Raw genomic sequence first — 22,480 nt, forward strand, 5'->3', positions numbered from 1 at the left:
TTAATTATGCTGGCTGCTTTGTTGAGGCAGCAGGAAGTATAGACAGAGTCAATGGATGGGAGGCTGCTTTGTGTGATGGACTGGGCTTCGTTCACAACCCTTTGTAATTTCTTGCAGTCTATGTCACCTACCAAACAGCTTAAAGCTGCGTCTGTTTGCCCTTGACTCCTCCACCAATGGAAACAGTTTCTCTTCATCTTACTCCCTACTAGATAGTTGGTGATGGCCTGCGCAGACACGATGGGCCGAAGGGCCTCTTACTGTGCTGTAAAACTCTAAACTCCTGCGAGCACTTGTGATGTTGAACATCTCTATCAGTCTCCTCTCAACCTTCTCTTCTCGAAGTTGAACTGCTCACTGAGTTGGCCTGTCAGGCCATTAGCAATGGTTCAAAGAGAAGGCCCAATCAGTGCTCAGGGAGATAAATGTCAAACTTGCCCACACATAGCGAATTAGGCAAGTTGTGAAATTGTCTAGGACCTCTTGCCTCTGCTCGCTATGAAAAATATAATAAAACAACAGTTGAAACAATAATTCCAAAGAGCTTCAGTGACCTTTGAGGTGAAAACACACTGTGCAAAATTGGTACGTCATGCCTTTGCATGAGATTCCTCTGCCACATTAACCTTTATCACAATGCAAGAGTTTCACGAACTGCATGAAAATATTCATTATTGTTACAGTAGTAAAATTGCACACAGTTTCATCCCATTATTTTCATTGAGAGGTGAATGATTTATTCATGGGGCAAAAACATCTTTTGTTGGATATAAAATTATGAAGGGAATAGATAAGATAGAAGCAGGAAAGTTGTTTCCACTGGCGGGTGAAACTAGAACTTGGGGGGCATGGCCTCAAAATAAGAGGGAGCAGATTTAGGACTGAGTTGAGGAGGAACTTCTTCACTCAAAGGGTTGTGAATCTGTGGAATTCCCTGCCCAGTGAAGCAATTGAGGCTACCTCATTGAATGTTTCTAAGGCAAAGATAGATACATTTTTGAACAGTAAAGGAATTAAGGGTGGAGGCTGTGGTTAAGAAGGCGAATGGAATACTGGCCTTCATCAATAGAGGAATTGAGTTGAGAATTCGGGAGATAATGCTGCAGCTGTATAGGACCCTGGTCAGACCCCACCTGGAGTACTGTGCCCAGTTCTGGTCGCCTCATTACAGAAAGGATGTGGAAGCCATAGAAAGGGTGCAGAGGAGATTTATAAGGATGTTGCCTGGATTAGGTGGCATACCTTATGAGGATAGGTTGAGAGAGCTAGGTCCTTTCTCCTTGGAGAGGCGAAGGATGAGGGGTGATCTGATAGAGGTGTATAAGATGTTGAGGGGTATTGATAGAGTGGATTCTCAGAGGCTTTTACCCAGGGCTGTAATGGTTGCCACAAGATGTCACAGGTTTAGGGTGCTGGGGAGTAGGCACAGAGGAGATGTTAGGGGTAAGTTTTTCACTCAGAGGGTGGTGGGTGCGTGGAATCGGCTGCCGGTAGTGGTGGTGGAGGCGGATTCGATAGGGTCTTTTAAGAGACTTTTGGATAAGTTCATGGAAGTTAGTAAGATCGAGGGTTATAGGTAAGCCTAGTAGGTAGGGACATGTTCGGCGCAACTTGGGGGCTGAAGGGCCTGTTTGTGCTGTAGCTTTTCTATGTTCTATGTTCTATGTTATGGTGAGCAGGCGGGTAAGTGGAGCTGAGTCCACGAAAAGATCAGCAATGATCTTATTGAATGGTGGAGCAGGTTGGAGAGGCCAGATGGCCTACTCCTGCTCCTAGTTCTTATGTTCTTATTTGAAATTGACCTGAGAGTTATGACAATATCACACTTAACAAACATGTGAAAACTGAATTCAGTGATCAGCCATGATCTTATTGAATGGCAGAGCAGACTCGAAGGGCCTACTCCTGCTTCTAGTTTCTATGTTTCTATGTATTATCTCTTAGCGGAGGCTGCATTGATTGAACAATCCACGTTCCCCCGAAAACATGATGGACCTTCTTCTAAATTGTACATAAAGGGATTGTTTATACTCTTAAATCAATAGGGGCACCAGGTTCCCTTCCCAGATGGGTTTTATTGCAAAGTTGCAGTTTTTATGGTTTGTTTTTCTGGCCTCTGCTCTACAAATTAGAAATTTATTGAATTAAACTTCACATCTTGTCAAGCTGGGACTTGAACTCATGCTTGCTACTTTATTTTTTCCATTTGTTCACAGTAGTCTTGCCGGCTATGCCAACATTTATTGCCCGTCACCAATTGAATGGTGAATGTCAGGAATGAGCTGCCCGGGGAGGTGGTGGGAGCAGGTACGATAGCGGCATTTAAGGGGCATCTAGACGAATACATGAATAGGATGGGAATAGAAGGATATGGAGTCCCTGAGTGCATATGGTTTTAGTTTAGGCAGGCATCATGATCCGCACAGGCTTGGAGGGCCGAAGGGCCCCTTCCTGTGCCGTATTGTTCTTTGTTCTCCTATATTCTAATTGCTGCAGCCTCTTGCTTGGCTCAGGAATCTCCGAGGTGCAGTTGCGGGGATTTTCCCATGAGGAAGGGGGCGGTGGGTGGGACATGGAAGAATAATAAGTGGGAGGTGGGGTGGGGGGGGTGGTGTGGGAAGTGATGGGGGGAAAGTTTAAGGGTGGCTGAGGCTGATGAAGGAGGTGCAATTATCATCATAGAAATCATAGAAACCCTACAGTGCAGGAGGAGGCCATTCGGCCCATCGAGTCTGCACCGACCACAATCCCACCCACACCCTTCCCCATATCCCTACATATTTACCCACTAATCCCTCAAACCTACACATCTCAGGACTCTAAAGGGCAATTTTTTTAGCATGACCAATCAACCTAACCCGCACATCTTTGGACTGTGGGAGGAAACCGGAGCACCCGGAGGAAACCCACGCAGACACGAGGAGAATGTGCAAACTCCACACAGACAGTGACCCAAGCCGGGAATCGAACCCAGGTCCCTGGAGCTGTGAAGCAGCAGTGCTAACCACTGTGCTACCGTGCCGCCCAAATTACTAATGGATCAGAGTCATGAAGGGAAGGAGGAGGATGTGAAGCCAGTGGCCTTGATGCAGGAGCACCCTCTCTGTCCATTAGGTTCGATTCCAGGCTGCCCAGACTTGCTGAGTTGTCACCTGACAAAGGGATCCTTTTTTAAAATTTGATTTAATTTATTATTGCCACATGAATTGGGATACAGTGAAAAATATTGTTTCTTGCACACTATACAAAACATACGGTTCATAGAGTACATAGGAGAGAAGGAAAGGAGAATATAGTGTTGCAGTTACAGATAGGGTATAGAGAAAGATCAGCTTAATATATGGTAGGACCATTCAAAAGTCTGATGGCAGCAGGGAAGAAGCTGTTCTTGAGTTGGTTGGTATGTATTCCCAGATTTTTGTATCTTTTTTCCAATGGAAGAAGGTGGAAGAGAGAATGTCTGGGCTGCATGGGGTCCTTGGTTATGCTGGCTGCTTTTCCGAGGCAGAGGGAATTGTAGACAGAGTCAATGGATGGGAGGCTGGTTTGTGTGATGGCCAGGGCTACATTCACAACCTTTTGTAGTTTCTTGTGGTCTTGGTCAGAGCAGGAGCCATACCAAGCTGTTCTCATTGAAATTGACCTGGGAGTTATGACAATATCACACTTAACAAACATGTGAAAACTGAATTCGATGATCAGTCATGATCAAAATGAATGGCGGAGCAGGCTCGAAGGGCCGAATGGCCTACTCCTGCTTCTAGTTTCTATGTTTCTATGTATTATCTCTTAGCGGAGGCTGCATTGATTGAACAATCCAAGTTCCCCCGAAAACAGGCTGGATCTGGAAAGGAAGCTTTCTATGGTGTATCTGTAAAAGTTGGTGAGAGGTGTAGCTGAGATGCCGAATTTCCTTAGCTTCCTGAGGATACCTGCCCCTGCCGTGTAATCATACGTGTTGCACATGCCTGCCACAGCCATTCCAAGTTTAATTGGAGTTGTGTGTGCACCAGCTCCTGACATGTAAGTGGAAGTGTCGCTCAATTCCATTTCCACCATTCTGATTCGTACCCCCTCTTATTAAATTCCCCCCTCAGACACTGAACGCAAAGACAGGATTAATGCTTTCCTCTCATGGTACTTCAAAGCCACCCTGTTTATCCTGATATGTCAGCTGTTCCAAGATACAAGTATGAACATTAACCCTTAATCTCTTCAAGGTTGACCTTACAACACCCTGGGATATTCAGCAAAGGTCAATGGAAAGTTTCACCTCAATCCTAACCATCAGTAATAAACTAGAAGCTCCAAATGAAGAACTTGTCTTAACCCAAACCAAACAAACGAACTCCTCTGAATTGTAACATTAGTGGAGCTACCGTACAAACAGAGTGGGAATCAGTGGCCTCTCATTGGTAATAAAGCAACTTTAAAATGCCATTGGCTGGTGCTCGCTGGAGAAAGCAACCGAGTTTCAAATTGCAATAAGCTGCAGTGGAGAAAATGTTATACCCAGAAGATAATGAACTCACTGAGCACCAGCAGAACACAAGCAATTTCCTCATAGATGCAGGAATAAATTAAAACTGTGTACATGAAAAAAGAAGAGGACACTCAGAAAGAACTCCTGTAATTCTGATACGCAGTGAGCAAAATACAAATATCCTTTATGGTTAAAAAGTGAATCAGGTGCAATTGCCCAGTGAACAAGGGTTATACAAGGAGTGCATTCTGTACGCACAGGGTTATTTAAAAGGAGTACAGTCAGTGTGTACAGCATTATATAAAAGAAGTACAGCCAGTGTGTACAGGATTATATACAAGGAGTACAGTCAGTGTGTACAGGGTTATATACAAAGAGTACAGTCAGTGTGTCCAGGGTTATATACAAGGAGTACAGTCAGTGTGTACAGGATTATATACAAAGAGTACAGTCAGTGTGTACAGGGTTATATACAAAGAGTACAGTCAGTGTGTCCAGGGTTATATACAAGGAGTACAGTCAGTGTGTACAGGATTATATACAAGGAGTACAATCAGTGTGTACGGGGTTATATAAAAGAAGTACAGCCAGTGTGTTCAGGGTTAGGTACACCCAGTGCAGTCAGTGTGTACAGGGTTACATCCAAGGAGTAGAGCCAGTGTGTTCAGGGTTATATACAAGGAGTACAATCAGTATGTACAGGGTTATATACAAGGAGTACAATCAGTGTGTACAGGATTATATACAAGGAGTACAGTCAGTGTGTACAGCGTTACATACAAGGAGTACAGTCAGTGTGTACAGGATTATATATAAGGAGTACAGTCAGTATGTACAGGATTAAATACACCCAATACAGTCAGTGTGAACAGGGTTATATACAAGGAGTACAGTCAATGTGTACAGCGGTGTATACAAGGGGTACAGTCAGTGTGTACAGGGTTGCATGCATCCAGTGAAGTCAGTGCAACACCCACCCTCCCCCTACCTCCCCCGTCTAAATGCAACACCCCCCTGGCACTGCTGCCACTATAACCCTTCCCTCCATCCATCTGCCACTCTCCCAGCCCTGCCATCCTGCTCAAAGTAGCAGGAATGGGTCAGATGGAGTGGGTTGGGGAATGAATTGTGCACAGCAATCCCAGCGATGGGAATTCAGGTCAGAGCAGGCAAGGTGGCACTGGGCCTGCCCACCAAAGAACAAAGAACAAAGAACAGTACAGCACAGGAAACAGGCCCTTCGGCCCTCCAAGCCTGTGCCGCTCCTTGGTCCAACTAGACCAATCGTTTGTATCCCTCCATTCCCAGGCTGCTCATGTGACTATCCAGGTAAGTCTTAAACGATGCCAGCGTGCCTGCCTCCACCACCCTACTTGGCAGCGCATTCCAGGCCCCCACCACCCTCTGTGTAAAAAACGTCCCTCTGATATCTGAGTTATACTTCGCCCCTCTCACCTTGAGCCCGTGACCCCTCGTGATCGTCACCTCCGACCTGGGAAAAAGCTTCCCACTGTTCACCCTATCTATACCCTTCATAATCTTGTACACCTCTATTAGATCTCCCCTCATTCTCCGTCTTTCCAGGGAGAACAACCCCAGTTTACCCAACCTCTCCTCATAGCTAAGACTCTCCATACCAGGCAACATCCTGGTAAACCTTCTCCGCACTCTCTCTAACGCCTCCACGTCCTTCTGGTAGTGCGGCGACCAGAACTGGACGCAGTACTCCAATTGTGGCCGAACCAGCGTTCTATACAGCTGCATCATCAGACTCCAGCTTTTATACTCTATACCCCGTCCTATAAAGGCAAGCATACCATATGCCTTCTTCACCACCTTCTCCACCTGTGTTGCCACCTCCAAGGATTTGTGGACTTGCACACCTAGGTCCCTCTGTGTTTCTATACTCCTGATGACTCTGCCATTTATTGTATAACTCCTCCCTACATTACTTCTTCCAAAATGCATCACTTCGCATTTATCCGGATTAAACTCCATCTGCCACCTCTCCGCCCAATTTTCCAGCCTATCTATATCCTGCTGTATTGCCTGACAATGCTCTTCGCTATCCGCAAGTCCAGCCATCTTCGTGTCATCCGCAAACTTGCTGATTACACCAGTTACACCTTCTTCCAAATCATTTATATATATCACAAATAGCAGAGGCCCCAGTACAGAGCCCTGCGGAACACCACTGGTCACAGACCTCCAGCCGGAAAAAGACCCTTCGACCACTACCCTCTGTCTCCTATGGCCAATCTTCTCGGAATCTCGTTTCCGTATTAATTGGCAGAAGATAACCCAGCCCTGAATTTCCAGCAACCATTAGGAAGTGGAATTCTCAGTACGTGAACCTTCAGCCCTGAAAAGTATTGCTGTCCATCTTTGCAATCCTCAAAAAAAAACAAATCTCGCTTCTAATGCCTAATTCATTATGTTCAGTGTGTCCTTGCTCATCAGTGCACTGGAACATTCCCCTTCACTGATGTTTTAATAGAGAGAGCACTTTCATCTTTTGTTTGCTTCTTTCGAAATTTTTGAGCTGAATAAAACATCGAAATTTGGTAGAAATGAACATTTTAAAGCACAAAGCACTGCTGGTGTGTGTCCTTGAATCAAATTGTCTATAGATTTCTAACATTGCTCTTGCACATGGTGTCCAATTAATTAGTTTTTTCTCTCCCAATGTTTGCCTTCAATGGACATTTAACTTCACGCTAATGCACGAACCTCTCTCATTGAGTAAATGTCACAGGTTACATCTGTGACACTTTTCTCTCAAATACTTCCATTCCATTCTTGTACAGAATCCCTGACATTTTAGTGAAGGTCACAAAACCGCTTGAGATCTTTATTCTTACTCCTCATGTTGTGTCTCCTGATGAGAGACATGGACAGAGTGGATAAGGAGCAACTGTTCCCCTTGAGTTGAAGAATCAGTCATGAGGGGACATAGGTTCGAGGTGAGGGGGCAGGAGGTTTAGGGGGGATGTGAGGAAAAACTTTTTTACCCAGAGGGTGGTGGTCTGGAATGTGCAGCCTGGGAGTTAAGTTTATCTATTAGTGTCACAATCAGGCTTACATTAACGCTGCAATGAAGTTACAGTGAAAACCCCCTGGTCGCCACATTCAGGCAGCCGTTCGGGTCAATCCACCTAACCAGCACATCTTTCAGACTGTGGGAGGAAACCGGAGCACCCGGAGGAAACCCACGCAGACACGGGGAGAATGTGCCAACTCCGCACACACAGTGACCCATGTCAGGAATCGAACCCAGGCCCCTGGCGCTGTGAGGCAGCAATGTGAACCACTGTGCCACCGTGCCACTCCAGAGAGGTTTGTAGAGGCAGGTTGCCTCACATCCTGTAAACAAAGCACATGGACGAGCACTTGGCACATCATAGCATTCAGGGCAATGGGTCAAGTGCCGGCAGATGGGATTAGGTGGGAGTTTCTAATGTGTTGGTGCAGACTGGATGGGCTGAAGGGCCTCTTCAGCAGTCTATGATTCTATGATTCCTCCTACAACCAAATGTGCAGCTGGTCATGACCAATCAAAAGGGACCAGCATCCTCCAGTACAGAAGGTTCCGATGATCCTATGGGTTCATGGTCCCATACAATTGACTGTCATGAGCTGATGCAAACAGGCTGCATTTATATAGCACCTTTACCATATTAAAATGTCTCACAGATGTGGTTAACTTGGAGAGGGCAGAGCAGACAATGGGAGAGCATAGTTCAGGACTAACGTTAAGTGTCAAACTTGTAGGGTTCAGGGTGACGGATGAGAATAATGCAACAGAGGACTGACAGATGTGTCAGTCTTATAGATGGAGAAATTGGTGAGTTGCAAGTGGAGGCAGTGGCACAGTGGAATTATGACTAGATTAGCAATACAGAGACCCAGGGTCATACTCTGGGGACCTGGGTTTGAATCCTACCACGGCAGATAGTGAAGTTAGATTTCAATTAAAATCTGGAATTAAAAATCTACTGATGACCATGAAACTATTGTCAGTCGTCGGAAAAACTCATCTGGTTCACTAATGTCCTTTAGAGAAGGAAATCTGCTGTCCTTATCTGGTATGGCCTACATGTGAATCCAGAGCCACAGCAATGTATTTAACTTTCAAATGGCTGGGAGGTTTAGGGGGGATTTGAAGAAAAACGTTTTTACCCAGAGGGTGGTGATGGTCTGGAATGCGCTGTCTGGGAGGATGATGGATGCGAAGTGCCTCACAACCTTTAAAAAGTACCTGGATGAGCATTTGGCACGTCATAACATTCAAGGCTTTGGGCCAAGTGCTGGCAAGTGGGATTAGTTGGGCAGGTCAGGGCCTTTCATGCGTCGGTGCAGACTCGATGGGCCGAAGGTCCTCTTCTGCGCTGAAGTATTCTGTGATTCTGTGACTCCAGAACCACAGCAATATGGTTGACATTCAACTGCCCTTGGACAACTAGGGATGGGTAATAAATGCTGGCCAGCCAGCGATGACCACGTCACAATGAATGAATAAAAAAAATAGCAATCTGCAAGAAAGGCCAAAGGAAGCTATTGGACAATAACATTCCACAGTATTATTACACCCCAAAAGTACAACGCCAGCTGAATGAGGCAAAACAAACCAATGTTAAGATCTAATTCACTCTTCTTTTTCCCTCCTTTTTAGAAAAATACTTTGAACTGGAGAGAAACGACAAGGTGCAAAATGCCACAGAGAGCATGCAAATGCCCAAAATAGAATACAAGGACATTCTGATAAAGGATTACAGTAAGTATCTGCACATTCAGATCATCAGCACTGGGGAACAGCTCTGTTTACCAACATCATGTCAATCCTGGAGGTATCCATTTTAAAAGGCTTTTTAATGGAATTTACCAACTTTCCCGATGGTGGGGGAGTCCAGAACCAGGGGTCACAGTCTGAGGATTCATTTAGGACGGAGATGAGGAAACATTTCTTCATCCAACGAGTGTTGAGCCTGTGGAATTCATTACCACAGGGAGTAGCTGATGCCAAAACATTGAATGTATTCAAGAAGCAGCTGGATATAGCACTTTGGGCGAATGGGATCAAAGTTTCGGTGGAAAAAGCAGGATTAGGCTATTGAGTTGGACGATCCGCCATGATCGTAATGAATGGCGAAGCAGGCTCAAAGGGCCGAATGGCCTCTTTCTGCTCCTATCTTCTATGTTTCCATGTTTCCACTGGAGATAAAATGAACCTTGTCCAGTAGGGTATTTATGCTCACTATCACGCAGCTTAGCTTGTTATCAGTGGGGGGAGACTCAGAGTGGGAGGAGGTAGCATATATATGAGTGACCATCACTCAGAAGCCATCTTGGTGCAGGATTAAGACTGAAGACTGCAGGTAGCCTGTCTCACCATGCCTCTGCCTCCGTTGTCACTTGCCCATCGCCACAGGGCTTTGGTATGTCTGAAGTTCTGGTTGACGACTTGCTGAACAATCTGCACGTAATGGATAGGTTTGTGCAGATCCTCCCCCACTCTGTCGCCCAGAGGAGCTAATAGCACGTTCTGCAATTTCACACAAGCGTGACAACTGAAAGGATGCAGGTCTGATATTGGAGTTGTTTTTGGCGCATGTTTTTGAGGCAGTTTTTGTCAGGGGACATTTCTTCAATGGAGCCCAGTGAAACTTTCTCCCACAAAAACAGCTGTGCGTGTTGGAGGTAGATTGAAGATGTCAGACTGGATATTAATAGATGGTTTTTCAGCAATGTGCGTTAAGGTTTCATAGAATCCCTGAAGCGAAGAAGGAGGCCATTCAATGCATCGAGTCTGCACCGACTCTGACAGAACATCCTACCCAGGCCCAATCCCTGTAACCCCACATATTTAATAAGCCCTCTAACCTACACATTTTGGGACACTAAGGCCGGGATTTAACGACCTTACTTGGGCAAGGCTCGTAAAATCCCGCCCAAGGTCAACAGAGAATTCCGTTCTGCGAGCCTCGCCCACCCCGATTCCGGGTAGGGTGTGCCAGTAAAATTCTGGCCTAAGGGTCAATTTAGCATTGCCAGTCTGCCTATCCTGCACATCTTTGGAGTGTGGGAGAAAACCGGAGCACCCGGAGGAAACCCCCGCAGACACAGGGAGAATGTGCAAACTCCACACAGACAGTGACCCGAGGCCGGATTTGAGCCCGGGTCCCTGGCGCTGTGAGGCAGCAGTGCTAACCACTGTGCCACTGTGCCACCTGGGTCACATAGCCAAAGTGCATAAACTGAGATGAGATACAGAGAGATCAGCTCTGATCTAATTAAATGGTGGAACAGGTTTGAAGGGCTGAATGGCCTACTCCCATTCCTCGGTTATGATATAACTAACAGAGTCAGCCTTTGCATTTAGTTATGTTCCATGTGTGTCTCAAATGGGAAAATCCCAATCCCGGTTCTAACATCCCTCCCTCTTTGTTTTTATACAAATGCTTTTTCTTTCTGACTGGATTCTGGGAAAGTGATCAGTGTGACACCAATAAATAAACTTTTTAAAAACTCTAAAAAACTTTAGTACATTGCAGACGATGGATTTGATATGGATCTGTGGGAATGTCTATGTTTGTCAGAACCTGTAGCCTGTCTCGTTCAAAGAACAAAGACCAAAGAACAGTACAACACAGGAATAGGCCCTTCGGCCCACCTAGCATGATGCCTTTCTAAACTAAATTTTTTGCCTCTATGCAAACCGTATCCCTCTATTCCCTGCCTATTCATGTATCTAATTCCTGCTTATTCATGTATCTGGGATTTCAGTTCCAGAGACTTGTAAGAAAACATCTATATAAAAACAACATTTACTGTTCACTGACACTGAGGAAGGGATTCCCCCCACACCCCTCCCCCACCACCACCCTCCCCCTCCACCCCACCGCCATTATTGTCCCTTCCCGCCAATAGCGTGGCAGGACCTGGAAAATCCCAGCCAATGTCAAATGTTCAAAATATTTGCGTCAAAGGTTTTATATTTTAAATGGAACAGAGAAGATTGATGAATTGAATGCAATGGATGTCATCTGTTTGGATTTTAAGAAAGTGTTTGAAAAATGCCACATAAAAGGCTGGTTGACAAAACTGAAGCCCTTAGAATGGGAGGATCAGTGTAGGGTCCATTCATTCCTCAGAATAGACAGAGACAACACTGATACCTTGAATTTCTTTTATTGGAGAGAATTTAAAATTAACACATTACGGAGAGCAAAAAAACTGGGAGAGAGAGAGAGAGAAAGAGAGACTAGCAAAAGCCAGTATTGTATCGGTCTTGAAAACAGACTTGACTCAAAACTGAAAAAACATATGGCTGAATGCAGAATTGTAAGTTTTTCGTTATCTCGTATTGAAATTGCTTGGTACAAGCTGTGTCACTAACTTTCATCAACAATTTGCAGCTGTGGCCATGAAAAGCTTTGTTTTGGCTGATGAGAAAGCTGTTTCTGTTGTCTTGGAATTTCAAAGAATGCAGTCAATTTTTCAAGCTAATCCTAGCATGCCTGCTGAGTTTAAAATGTGGCCAAGTTAACTTTAAAAGCTTAGCATTTAAATGTAATTGCATAGGCAGAAATATCTTAACATGAAGTCTTTGCATCAATGAAGCAAACCATACACAGGATTCACAACAGTCAGTGCCAGGCTGGATAAAAGTTTGGCTTCGGGGCAGCTAACAGCAAACCATGGAAGATGACTGTTTTTCAGACTGGCAGATAATAACAGTGGTGATCCCCACTGCACCCAGCAGGACACATCGAGAGAGGAATTAGCAAAGCATACGGCACCTTGGGCTCCATAATTAGAGGTGTCGAGTACAAAAGCAAGGAAGTAATCCTGAATCCGTTATAAAGCTCTGGTTAGACCACAACTAGAATACTGCATCCAACTGTGGTCACCACACTTTAGGAGAGATGTCAACGTACTTGAGAAGTTTTCAGAATGGCTCTCGGCATTGGGCAGCTTAGTGACAAGGTTAGGTTGAGCAAAGAAGATTAGGGGAGCTTTGCTGGAGTGTACAAGATTATGACTGACTTAGATAAGATGCAAAGAAATGCTGCTCCCCCTAAATTGATGGATTGTCATAGAATAGAACCCCTACAGTGCAGAAGGAGGCCATTCAGCCCATCGAGTTTGCACCCACTCGCCCAAAAGAGCATGTTTCCCAGGCCTACCTCCCCTCCTTTTCGCCCACTCCAGCCCCCAGCAAGTGGCAATGACCTGAACTTACCGTCCACAAGGGTGATAGAAGCAGAGATGGTGAATGATTTCAAAAGGAAACTGGAGGGGCATCGATGGAAAAAAAATAACTTGCAGAGATAGAGGGAGAAAGTAGGTGGATGGGATAGAATAGATTGCTCTACAGAGACCCGGAATGAATTTGATGGGCTGAATGGCCTCCTTTCATGCCAAATTGACTCTGCCACTCAATTGGGCAATCGAATCCATTTCCTTTAGGTGTAAAATGTTTCTTTTGTGTTAATTTGCAATTAGTCGATTTCCTACAATTGTAAACTGCTTTCCTGTTACATTTTAATTGATGTCACTACAGAGCAATAAGGGAAATTGACTTTTTTAGTATTCCAGCAGGTTGACGATCTGAACTGTGTAACTGACTAACAACTGAATTAACAACTATTAATGCTGACTGAACTTTTGCTTCGACATAGATGGGAGACTCAGCAATGTACTGAGTTTGACACGCAGTGTTTGTAACATCTAGCATTCAGCATTGTATATGGATCTGCGGTCGGATGGTCCCTTGGCCTGCGTGCTTGGCTTATTATGGAATTATTATCAAAATAGAAGCTGCTTTCGCAATAAGGCTGGAGCGCCGATCGCCTCTGTATTGGTACCTCTTTGGAGAATGGTCAAAGCCATGCGTTGAGGAGAAGTGTCAAAGTTTTTTCATTCACTCAACATGTTCGGCATCCATGGGGAGCCAGCTGCTAAGATGTTCCCATGATCCTGCTGCACATAGCACCCCTTCACTTCCCTCACAGCCCTACTGCTTGGTTTCCTCACCTCTGTCTGAGCAGAGTTGCTCGAAGGCCTTCAGCTGCCTCTTCAGCACTGCGGGCTCCCCATACCTGGATTTATTTTTATTCATTCATGGGACATGGGCGTCGCTGGTTGGCCAGCATTTATTGCCCATCCCTAGTTGCCTTTGGAGGGCAGTTGAGAGTCAACCACATTGCTGTGGCTCTGGAGTCACATGTAGGCCAGACCGGGTAAGGACAGCAGATTTCTTTTCCTAAAGGACATTAGTGAACCAGATGGGTTTTTCCGACAACTGACAATGGTTTCATGGTCATCAGTAGATTCCTAATTCCAGATATTTTTTATTGAATTCAAATTCCACCATCTGCCGTGGCGGGATTTGAACCAGGCTCCCCAGAACATTAGCTGAGTTTGTGATTTAATAGTCTAGTGATAATACCACTAGGCCATCGGCTCCAAGCCTGTGCACTCGCATAACATACCGGGGGCACCAGCGAATGATTCCAGCGAGCTCACCTTCCATTGTCAGAGGCAGTGCAAATTAACTTGTTCAAGGACATGTTTGTGACCCCAGGAAGTACTTTAAGATTAATCACCATCAGTGGAAGATTGAGGGTTCAATTTTCCAGCCCTTCGCACTGATAGGATCTTCCGTCCTGCCCATAGTGACCCCCCCCACCCCCACACAAACTGCGTTGGGTTCCCTGGCGGTGCAGCCAGCGAAAAACGCAAAACGCAGTTGACTTTGGCCGGACCAGAAGAGCTCACCACTAGCCAATGACAAGCCGCCCCCCCCAACCGGAAAACACACCGGGGGTGGACAGAGAGTAGGGTATGGGAGGCAGAAAATCCTGCCCCGAGTTTTGATTCAGTTTTGGGGTTGGGATTTTGAGTTTGGGGCGGCACGGTGGCACAGTGTTTAGCACTGCTGCCTCACAGCGCCAGGGACCGGGGTTTGATTCCCACTTGGCTCACTGTCTGTGCGGAGTCTGCACATTCTCCCCGTGTCTGCGTGGGTTTCCTCCGGGTGCTCCGGTTTCCTCCCACAGTCCAAAAGACGTACTGGTTAGGTGTATTGGCCATGCTAAATTCTCCCTCAGTGTAACCCGAACAGGCGCCGGAGCTTGGCGACTAGGGATTTTCACGATCACTTCATTGCACTGTTAATATCAGCCTACTTGTGACAATAATGAATAAACTTTATAAACTTGATATTTAATTGATTGTTCTGAACATTAACATTAGTATAACCGCATCTTCCTCTTTTTCAGCACTGAAAATGCAGATTATCAAGCCAGCGGCATTCTCAAATAAATCGCAATATCCTTTGTTACTTATTGTGTGAGTATTATTTTAGACTTGTGGTTGAGGTGGAGCTTAGCGATTTTGGGATGTCCATCCTGCTGGTCACTGCATTCCCCACTCATTGGGCAGGATTTTCCAGTCACGCTCGCCCCGAAACCGGAAAATCCTGCTAATGGACCTTTCCATGGTCCGCCCCTCGCCCGCTCCGATTCCTGTGGTGGGCGGGACAGTAACATTCGCCCCATTGATTTAGACTGCCCAGATTCCAATTACATAAGAAATTGGGAACCATTGGACTCTCCACCTGAGCTCTTTTTCATCACATTATTTCTGGGTCTGTTGTAGACTAATTAACTGAGATTGATGGAAGGATGAACCAACAACCTATTTTGTAACGTGTAACTACCAGGATGGTAGGTGATGATCTCCATCGAGTTCTTGACCCTGGACTTTTATCCATCCTACAATTCCGATGTGGTTTAATTTAAAAAGTGCAATTTTTCTGATTTTATTTATATTCATTCCTGGGATGTGAGCGTTACTGCATTCATTGCCAATCTATAATTGCCCTTGAGAAAGTGGTGGTAAGCTGCTTTCTTGAACTGTAACAGACCCTGTGGCGTAGTTTTTAAAATTCACTTGTAGGACATGGGTGTCACTGGCTTGCCACCATTTATTGCCCATCCCTTGTTGCCCGAAGGCAGTTGAGAGTCAGCTACATTGCTGTGGCTCTGGAGTCACATGTAAGAACATAAGAACATAAGAAATAGGAGCAGGAGTAGGCCATCTAGCCCCTCGAGCCTGCCCCGCCATTCAATAAGATCATGGCTGATCTGAAGTGAATCAGTTCCACTTACCCGCCTGATCCCCATATCCCTTAATTCCCTTAGCGATCAGAAATCTATCTACCCATGATTTAAATATATTCAACGAGGTAGCCTCCACCGCTTCAACGGGCAGAGAATTCCAGAGATTCACTACCCTCTGAGAGAAGAAGTTCCCCCTCAACTCTGTTCTGAACCGGCCCCCACTTATTTTGAGGCTGTGCCCTCTAGTTCTGGTTTCCCTTCTAAGTGGAAAGAATCTCTCTACCTCGACCCTATCCAGCCCCTTCATTATCTTATATGTCTCTATAAGATCACCCCTCAGCCTTCTAAACTCCAACGAGTACAGACCCAATCTGTTCAATCTCTCCTCATAATCAACACCCCACATCTCCGGTATCAACCTGGTGAACCTTCTCTGCACTCCCCCCAAGGCCAATATATCCTTTCGCAAATAAGGGGACCAAAACTGCACACAGTACTCCAGTTGCGGCCTCACCAGTGCCTTGTACAGTTGCAGCAAGACCTCCCTGCTTTTATATTCTATCCCCCTCACGATAAAGGCCAACATTCCATTCACCTTCTTGATCACCTGCTGCACCTGCAGACCGAGTTTTTGCGATTCGTGCACAAGGACCCCCAGGTCCCTCTGCACAATCGCATGATGTAATTTTTCTCCATTTAAATAATATTCCAATTTACTATTATTTCTTCCAAAGTGGATAACCTCACATTTGCCAACGTTATATTCCATCTGCCAGATGTAGGCCAGACCAGGTAAGGACATAGAATCATAGATTCCTTACATTGTGGAAGGAGGCCATGTAGCCCATTGAGTCTGCACCGACCACAATCCCACCCAGCCCCCATCCCGGCAGCCCCACATATTTACCCTGCTAGCCCCCCTGACACTAAGTGGCAATTTAGTGGCCAATCAACCTGACCCGAACATCTTTCGGACTGTGGGAGTAAACCGGAGCACCCGGAGGAAACCCACGCAGACACGGGGAGAATATGCAAACTCCACACAGACAGTGACCCAAGCCAAGAATCGAACCTGTGTCCATGGCGCTGTGAAGCAGGAGTGCTCGCCACCGTGACACTCCAGATGACAGATTTCCTTCCTGAAAGGACATTAGTGAACCAGATGGGTTTTTCTGACAATTGATAATGGTTTCATGGTCATCAGTAGATTCTTAATTCCGATATTATTTTTATTATTGAATTCAAATTCCAATAGCTGCCCTGATGGGATTCGAACCCAGGTCCGCAGAACATTAGCTGAGCTTCTGGATTAAGTCGAATGATAATACCACTCGGCCATCGCCTCCCCTGTATACACCCACAGTACTGTTAGGGAGGGAGTTCCATAATTCTGATCCAGCGATATTGAAGGAATGACACTATAGTCCCATGTTAGAATGGTGAGTGGCTTAGAGAGGAATCTCCAGCTGATGGTGTTCCCATGTGTCTGCCGTTCTTGTCCAACTCTCTGGTAGAGATCATCACCTTCTGTAGGGCAACTAGGGGTGGCCAATAAATGCTGGGCTAGCCAGTGACACCCACATCCCGTAAAATTAATTTTTTTTAAATGAGTGTGAGTTTGGAAGACCATAAGACCATAAGATATAGGAGCAGAATTAGGCCATTCAGCCCATCAAGTCTGCTCCACCATTCAATTCATGGCTTATATAATTCTCATCCCCATTGTCTTGCCTCCTCCCTGTAACCCTTGATCCCCTATTGATCAAGACCCCATCTTTCTCTGTCTTAAAGACACTCAATGACCCGGCCTCCACAGCCCTCTGCGGCAAAGAATTCCACAGATTCATCACCCTCTGGCTGAAGACATTCCTCTCATCTCAGTTTTAAAGGAACGTCCCTTCACTCTGAGCTTGTGCCTTAGAGTTCTAGTCTCTCCCACGAGTGGAAACATCCTCTATCTCGGCCTCTCAGTATTCTGTAAGTTTCAATTAGATCCCCCCTCATCCCTAGGTGCTGCTTAAGGAACCTTGCTGAGTTCCTGCAGTGCACCTTGTCGCTGGTACACATAGCTGACACTGTTCGTCAGTGGTGGAGGGAGTGAATGTTTACCGATGGGATGGCAATCAAATCAACTGCTTTGTCCTGGTTGGCGTCGAGCTTCTTGAGTGTTGTTGGACAAATCATAGACAAATCATAGAAACCCTACAGTACAGAAAGAGGCCATTCAGCCCATCGAGTCTGCACCGACCACAATCCCACCCAGGCCCTACCCCCATATATTTACCCACTAATCCCTCTAACCTACACATCTCAGGACACTAAGGGCAATTTTTAGCATGGACAATCAACCTAACCTGCATATCTTTGGAGCTGCAGTCATTCAGCAAGATAGACTATTCCATCACATTACTGACTTGTGCCTTGTAGATGGTGGACAGGCTTTGAGGAGTCAGGAGATGAGTTACTTGCCGCACGGTTCCTGGCCTCTGACCTGCTCTTGTAGCCACAGTATTTATACGGTTGGTCCAGTTGAGTTTCTGGTCAATGATTACCTCAAGAATGGCGATAGTGGGGCATTCAGTGATGGTAGTACCATCAAATGTCAAGAGGTGATGGTTAGATTCTCTCTTGTTGGAATTATAGAATCATAGAATCCCTACAGTGCAAAAGGAGGGCATTTGGCCCACTGAGTCTGCATCAACTCTCCGACAGAGCATCTTACCAGGTCCTATCCCCGTAACGCGACATATTTACCCCGCTAATCAGCTCAAGTAGGAAACTCACCACCACGGTCTCAAGAGTAATTAGGATTAGGAAATAAATATTAGCCTAGACAGTGACACTCACATCCTGTGAAGGAATGAATTTAAAACAAAAAAAGTCCCACTTCCATGTTATTTTTCTCTTATGTTTCCTTAACGGGTAATTAACTTTTAAAAATGAAGGTTAACTTTCCTTTCAATACCTGCTCTTCCTTTCCAATTGTCTGATCCAGATTCTAACAGCTCAGTGCATAATCTCCTCGGCTGGTGATTGAATCTGTGTTTGTATGTTGCAGTGGTGATAGTCCTGGGAGTCAGATTGTCACAGAGCAATTCCAAGTCGATTGGACAACTGTACTTGTTAGTTCATTCAACACCATTGTGGTCAAATTTGATGGACGTGGCAGTGGTTTTCAGGGCACCAAACTCTTGTACGAAATAAAGAAGAACCTGGGGACTGTGGAAGTAAAGGATCAAACAGATGCTTTGAAGTAAGTGCCTTTTGATGTTAAACACTATCAGCCCACCTCCAATACCTTTTTGAATAAATAATTACTTGTCGGAAATCATAGAGCCATAGAATTATTCAGTGCAGATGATTCAGCCCATCGAGTCCGCACCGACAGATTAGAAACACCTGACCTCCCATCTAATCCCATCTGCCAGCACTTGGCCCATTGCCCTGAATGTTACGATGTGCCAATTGCTCATCCAAGTACTTTTTAAAGGATGTGAGGCATCCCGCCTCTACCACACTCCCAGGCAGTGCATTCCAGACCATCACCACCCTCTGGGTCAAGAGGTTTCTCCTCACTTCCCCCAGTGAACCTCCTGCCCCTCACCTTGAACCTATGTCCCCTTGTGATTGACCCTTCAACTCAAGGGAACTCCTTATCCACTCTGTCCATGCCCCTCATAATCTTGAACACCTCAATCAGGTCGCCCCTCAGTCTTCTCTGCTCCAATGAAAACAACCCAAGCCTATCCAACCTCTCTTCATAACTTAAATGTTCCATCCCAGGCCGCATCCTGGTCCCTCTCATTAGGCTCATAAAACACTCATTAACTTTGTTATTTTATTTATTTTAATTATTTTTGTGGGACATGTGGGTTGCTGGCTGCCAGCATTTATTGCCCATCCCCAGTTCCCGAAGGCAGTTAAGAGTCAACCACATTGCTGTGGCTCTGGAGTCACATGTAGGCCAGACCAGGTAAGGACGGCAGATTTCCTTCCCTAAAGGACATTAGTGAACCAGATGGATTTTTCCAACAATGGTTTCATGGTCATCAGTAGATTCTTAATTCCAGTTATTTTTTATTGAATTCAAATTCCACCATCTGCCGTGGTGGGATTTGAACCTGGGCCCCCAGAACATTAGCTGAGTTTCTGGATTAATAGTCGAATGATAATACCACTAGGCCATCGTCTCTCCCATTGTCTCCTGAGTGTGCTGGCTAGCCTGGGATCCCACAGATCTGGGATCCAACCTGAACCTGTAGCTGTCCTTGAGGGTGGGGATTGGATGGCTTTGTCAGCCTCTATGATGGAGGATTTGCTGTCCAGGTTTTTACATTTGGGAAGTTTTGTCCAGTGAATGGATGATTAAGCGTACCCCTAAAGTACTCAAGCTGGTGATCTTTGATGGCTGTCCCATCCATCAGGAGAGATGCCCTGTCAGCACTGTGAGTCGTTGAGTCGTCACGTGAGGGAGGACCATACTCAGTCTTCAGGGCTTCATTGAAATTCCTCATGTCACGCTGATCAACATAGACTTGAAGCTAACCATCAGCTTAAGGAAGATAGAGATACTCCAAACAATCACTGCCCAAATCTGACTATATACCACCTACTATAACAATGGATTCATAGAATCCCTACAGTGAAGAAGAAGGCCATTCAGCCCATCAAGTCTGCACCAACTCTCTGACTGAATATTTTACACAGGACCTCCCCCATCCTATCCCCATAATCCCACACACTTAACATGGTTAAGCCTAACCTAACCTGCACATTTTTGGATTGTGGGAGGAAACTGGAGCAGCTGGAGGAAACCCACGTGGACAGGGGGAGAACGTGCAAATTCTACACAGACGTCACCCACGGCCAGAATTGAACCCGGGTCCCTCGCACTGTGAGGCTTTGAGTACTAACCACTGTGCCACCAAGCCACCCGTAAACTATCAATGACGCGACCCTTAAGGCTGCAGATAACTTCACCTATCTCAGAAGCATCCTCTCCAGAAATATCTACGTTGATAGCCCAGTGGCAAATACAATTGCCAGAGAAAGCTCAGCATTTGCCTGTTAATGCAAGAAAGCGTGATGGAATCAAAGTTTCAGACCTACAACAAAACCTGCAGCATACAAAGCTGAGATGATACCTACCCTGCTAATTACCCGTGAGACATGGACTACCTACGCCAGGCATGTTGAGCAGTTGTACAGGTTCAATATGAGGTGCATTTGGAACATTGTGGACATCAAATGGGAGGATTAAGTGTCCAGCGCTGAGGTACTTCAAAGGACAGAAATATCTGGAATTAAAACACTCATCATCAAAGCCCAGTTCAGATGGACATGCTGTATGTATGATTGACAATTAAATCCCTGTGACAGTCATGTATTCCTGCTTTTTGTGTATAGGACATACCTGGGTAATTTTCCACATTGTTGGGTAAATGCCAGTGCTGTAGCTGTATTGAAACAGCTTGGCTAAGGATGCACAGGTTCTGGAGCACAAGTCTTCAGGACTATTGTTGAAATGTTGTCAGTGCCCATAGCCTTTCCAGCAGATAGTGCCTTCAGCCAGTTCTTCATATCGTGTATCGAATTGGCTATAGACTAACATCTGTGATGCGATGGACCTCCGGAGGAGGCTGAGATGGATCATTCACTTGTCACTTCTGGCTGAAGATTGCTGCAAATACTCCAGCCTTATCTTTTGCACTGATGCGCTGGGCTCCTCCATCATTGAGGATGGGGATATTTGTGGAGCCTCCTCCTCCAGTGAGTTGTTTAATTGTCCAGCACCAATTCTGGTCACCTCATTACAGGAAAGATGTTGAAGCCATTGAAAGGGTGCAGAGGAGATTTACAAGGATGTTGCCTGGATTGGGGGGCATGCCTTATGAGGATAGGTTGAGGGAGCTTGGTCTCTTCTCCCTGGAGAGACGAAGGATGAGAGGTGACCTGATAGAGGTTTACAAGATGTTGAGAGGTCTGGATAGGGTAGACTCCCAGAGGCTATTTCCAAGGGCTGAAATGGTTGCTACGAGAGGACACAGGTTTAAGGTGCTGGGGGGTAGGTACAGAGGAGATGTCAGGGGTAAGTTTTTCACTCAGAGGGTGGTGGGTGAGTGGAATCGGCTGACGTCGGTGGTGGTGGAGGCAAACTCGTTGGGGTCTTTTAAGAGACTTCTGGATGAGTACATGGGATTTAATGGGATTGAGGGCTATAGATAGGCCTAGAGGTGGGGATGTGATCGGCGCAACTTGTGGGCCGAAGGGCCTGTTTGTGCTGTGGCTTTCTATGTTCTATGTTCTATGTTCAATCATCGCTGGATGTGGCAGGACTGCAGAGCTTGGATCTGATCTGTTGGTTTTTGGATCACTTAGTTCTGTCTATTACTTGCTGCTGAGACTGCTTGGCATACAAGTGGTCCTGCGTTGCAGCTTCACCAGGTCGGCACCTCATTTTTCGATATGCCTAGTGCTTCTCCTGGCATGCCCTCCTGGCAGAGTTTAGTGGTAACGGTAGAGTGGGGGTTATACCAGGCCATGAGGTTACAGATTGTGCTGGAGTACAGTTCCACTGCTATTGATAGACCACAGCGCCTCATGGATGCCCAGCCTTGAGTTGCTAGATCAGATCGAAGCCTATACCATTTAGCACGGTGGTAGTTCCCCACAACACAATGGAGGCTACCCTCAATGTGAAGACAGGATTTCTTCATGAGGACGATGAGGTGGTCACTCCATCATGGACAGAACCATCCGTGATAGATTGGTGATGAGGTCAAGTAGGCTGTTGCATTGTGGGCCAGACCTGCCTTTGGGCAGAGAATTGAAGAAGAACAGCAAATTATTTTGCTTTAAACCATGAACCTTT

General features: G+C 45.8%; 1 protein-coding gene across 1 annotated transcript in view; it reads left to right on the top strand.

The window, feature by feature from the left end:
* Window positions 1-22,480, top strand: part of dpp6a (dipeptidyl-peptidase 6a) — a 343,110-nt gene that overhangs the window by 285,742 nt on the left and 34,888 nt on the right. The window contains exons 15-17 of the mRNA XM_078232219.1: window positions 9,156-9,257; window positions 14,767-14,836; window positions 18,668-18,862. Coding sequence (XP_078088345.1) covers window positions 9,156-9,257; window positions 14,767-14,836; window positions 18,668-18,862 — 367 coding nt within the window. The remainder of the gene's footprint in view (window positions 1-9,155; window positions 9,258-14,766; window positions 14,837-18,667; window positions 18,863-22,480) is intronic.

Source organism: Mustelus asterias, chromosome 2 (genome assembly GCF_964213995.1).
Source record: "Mustelus asterias chromosome 2, sMusAst1.hap1.1, whole genome shotgun sequence".
Taxonomy (NCBI): domain Eukaryota; kingdom Metazoa; phylum Chordata; class Chondrichthyes; order Carcharhiniformes; family Triakidae; genus Mustelus; species Mustelus asterias.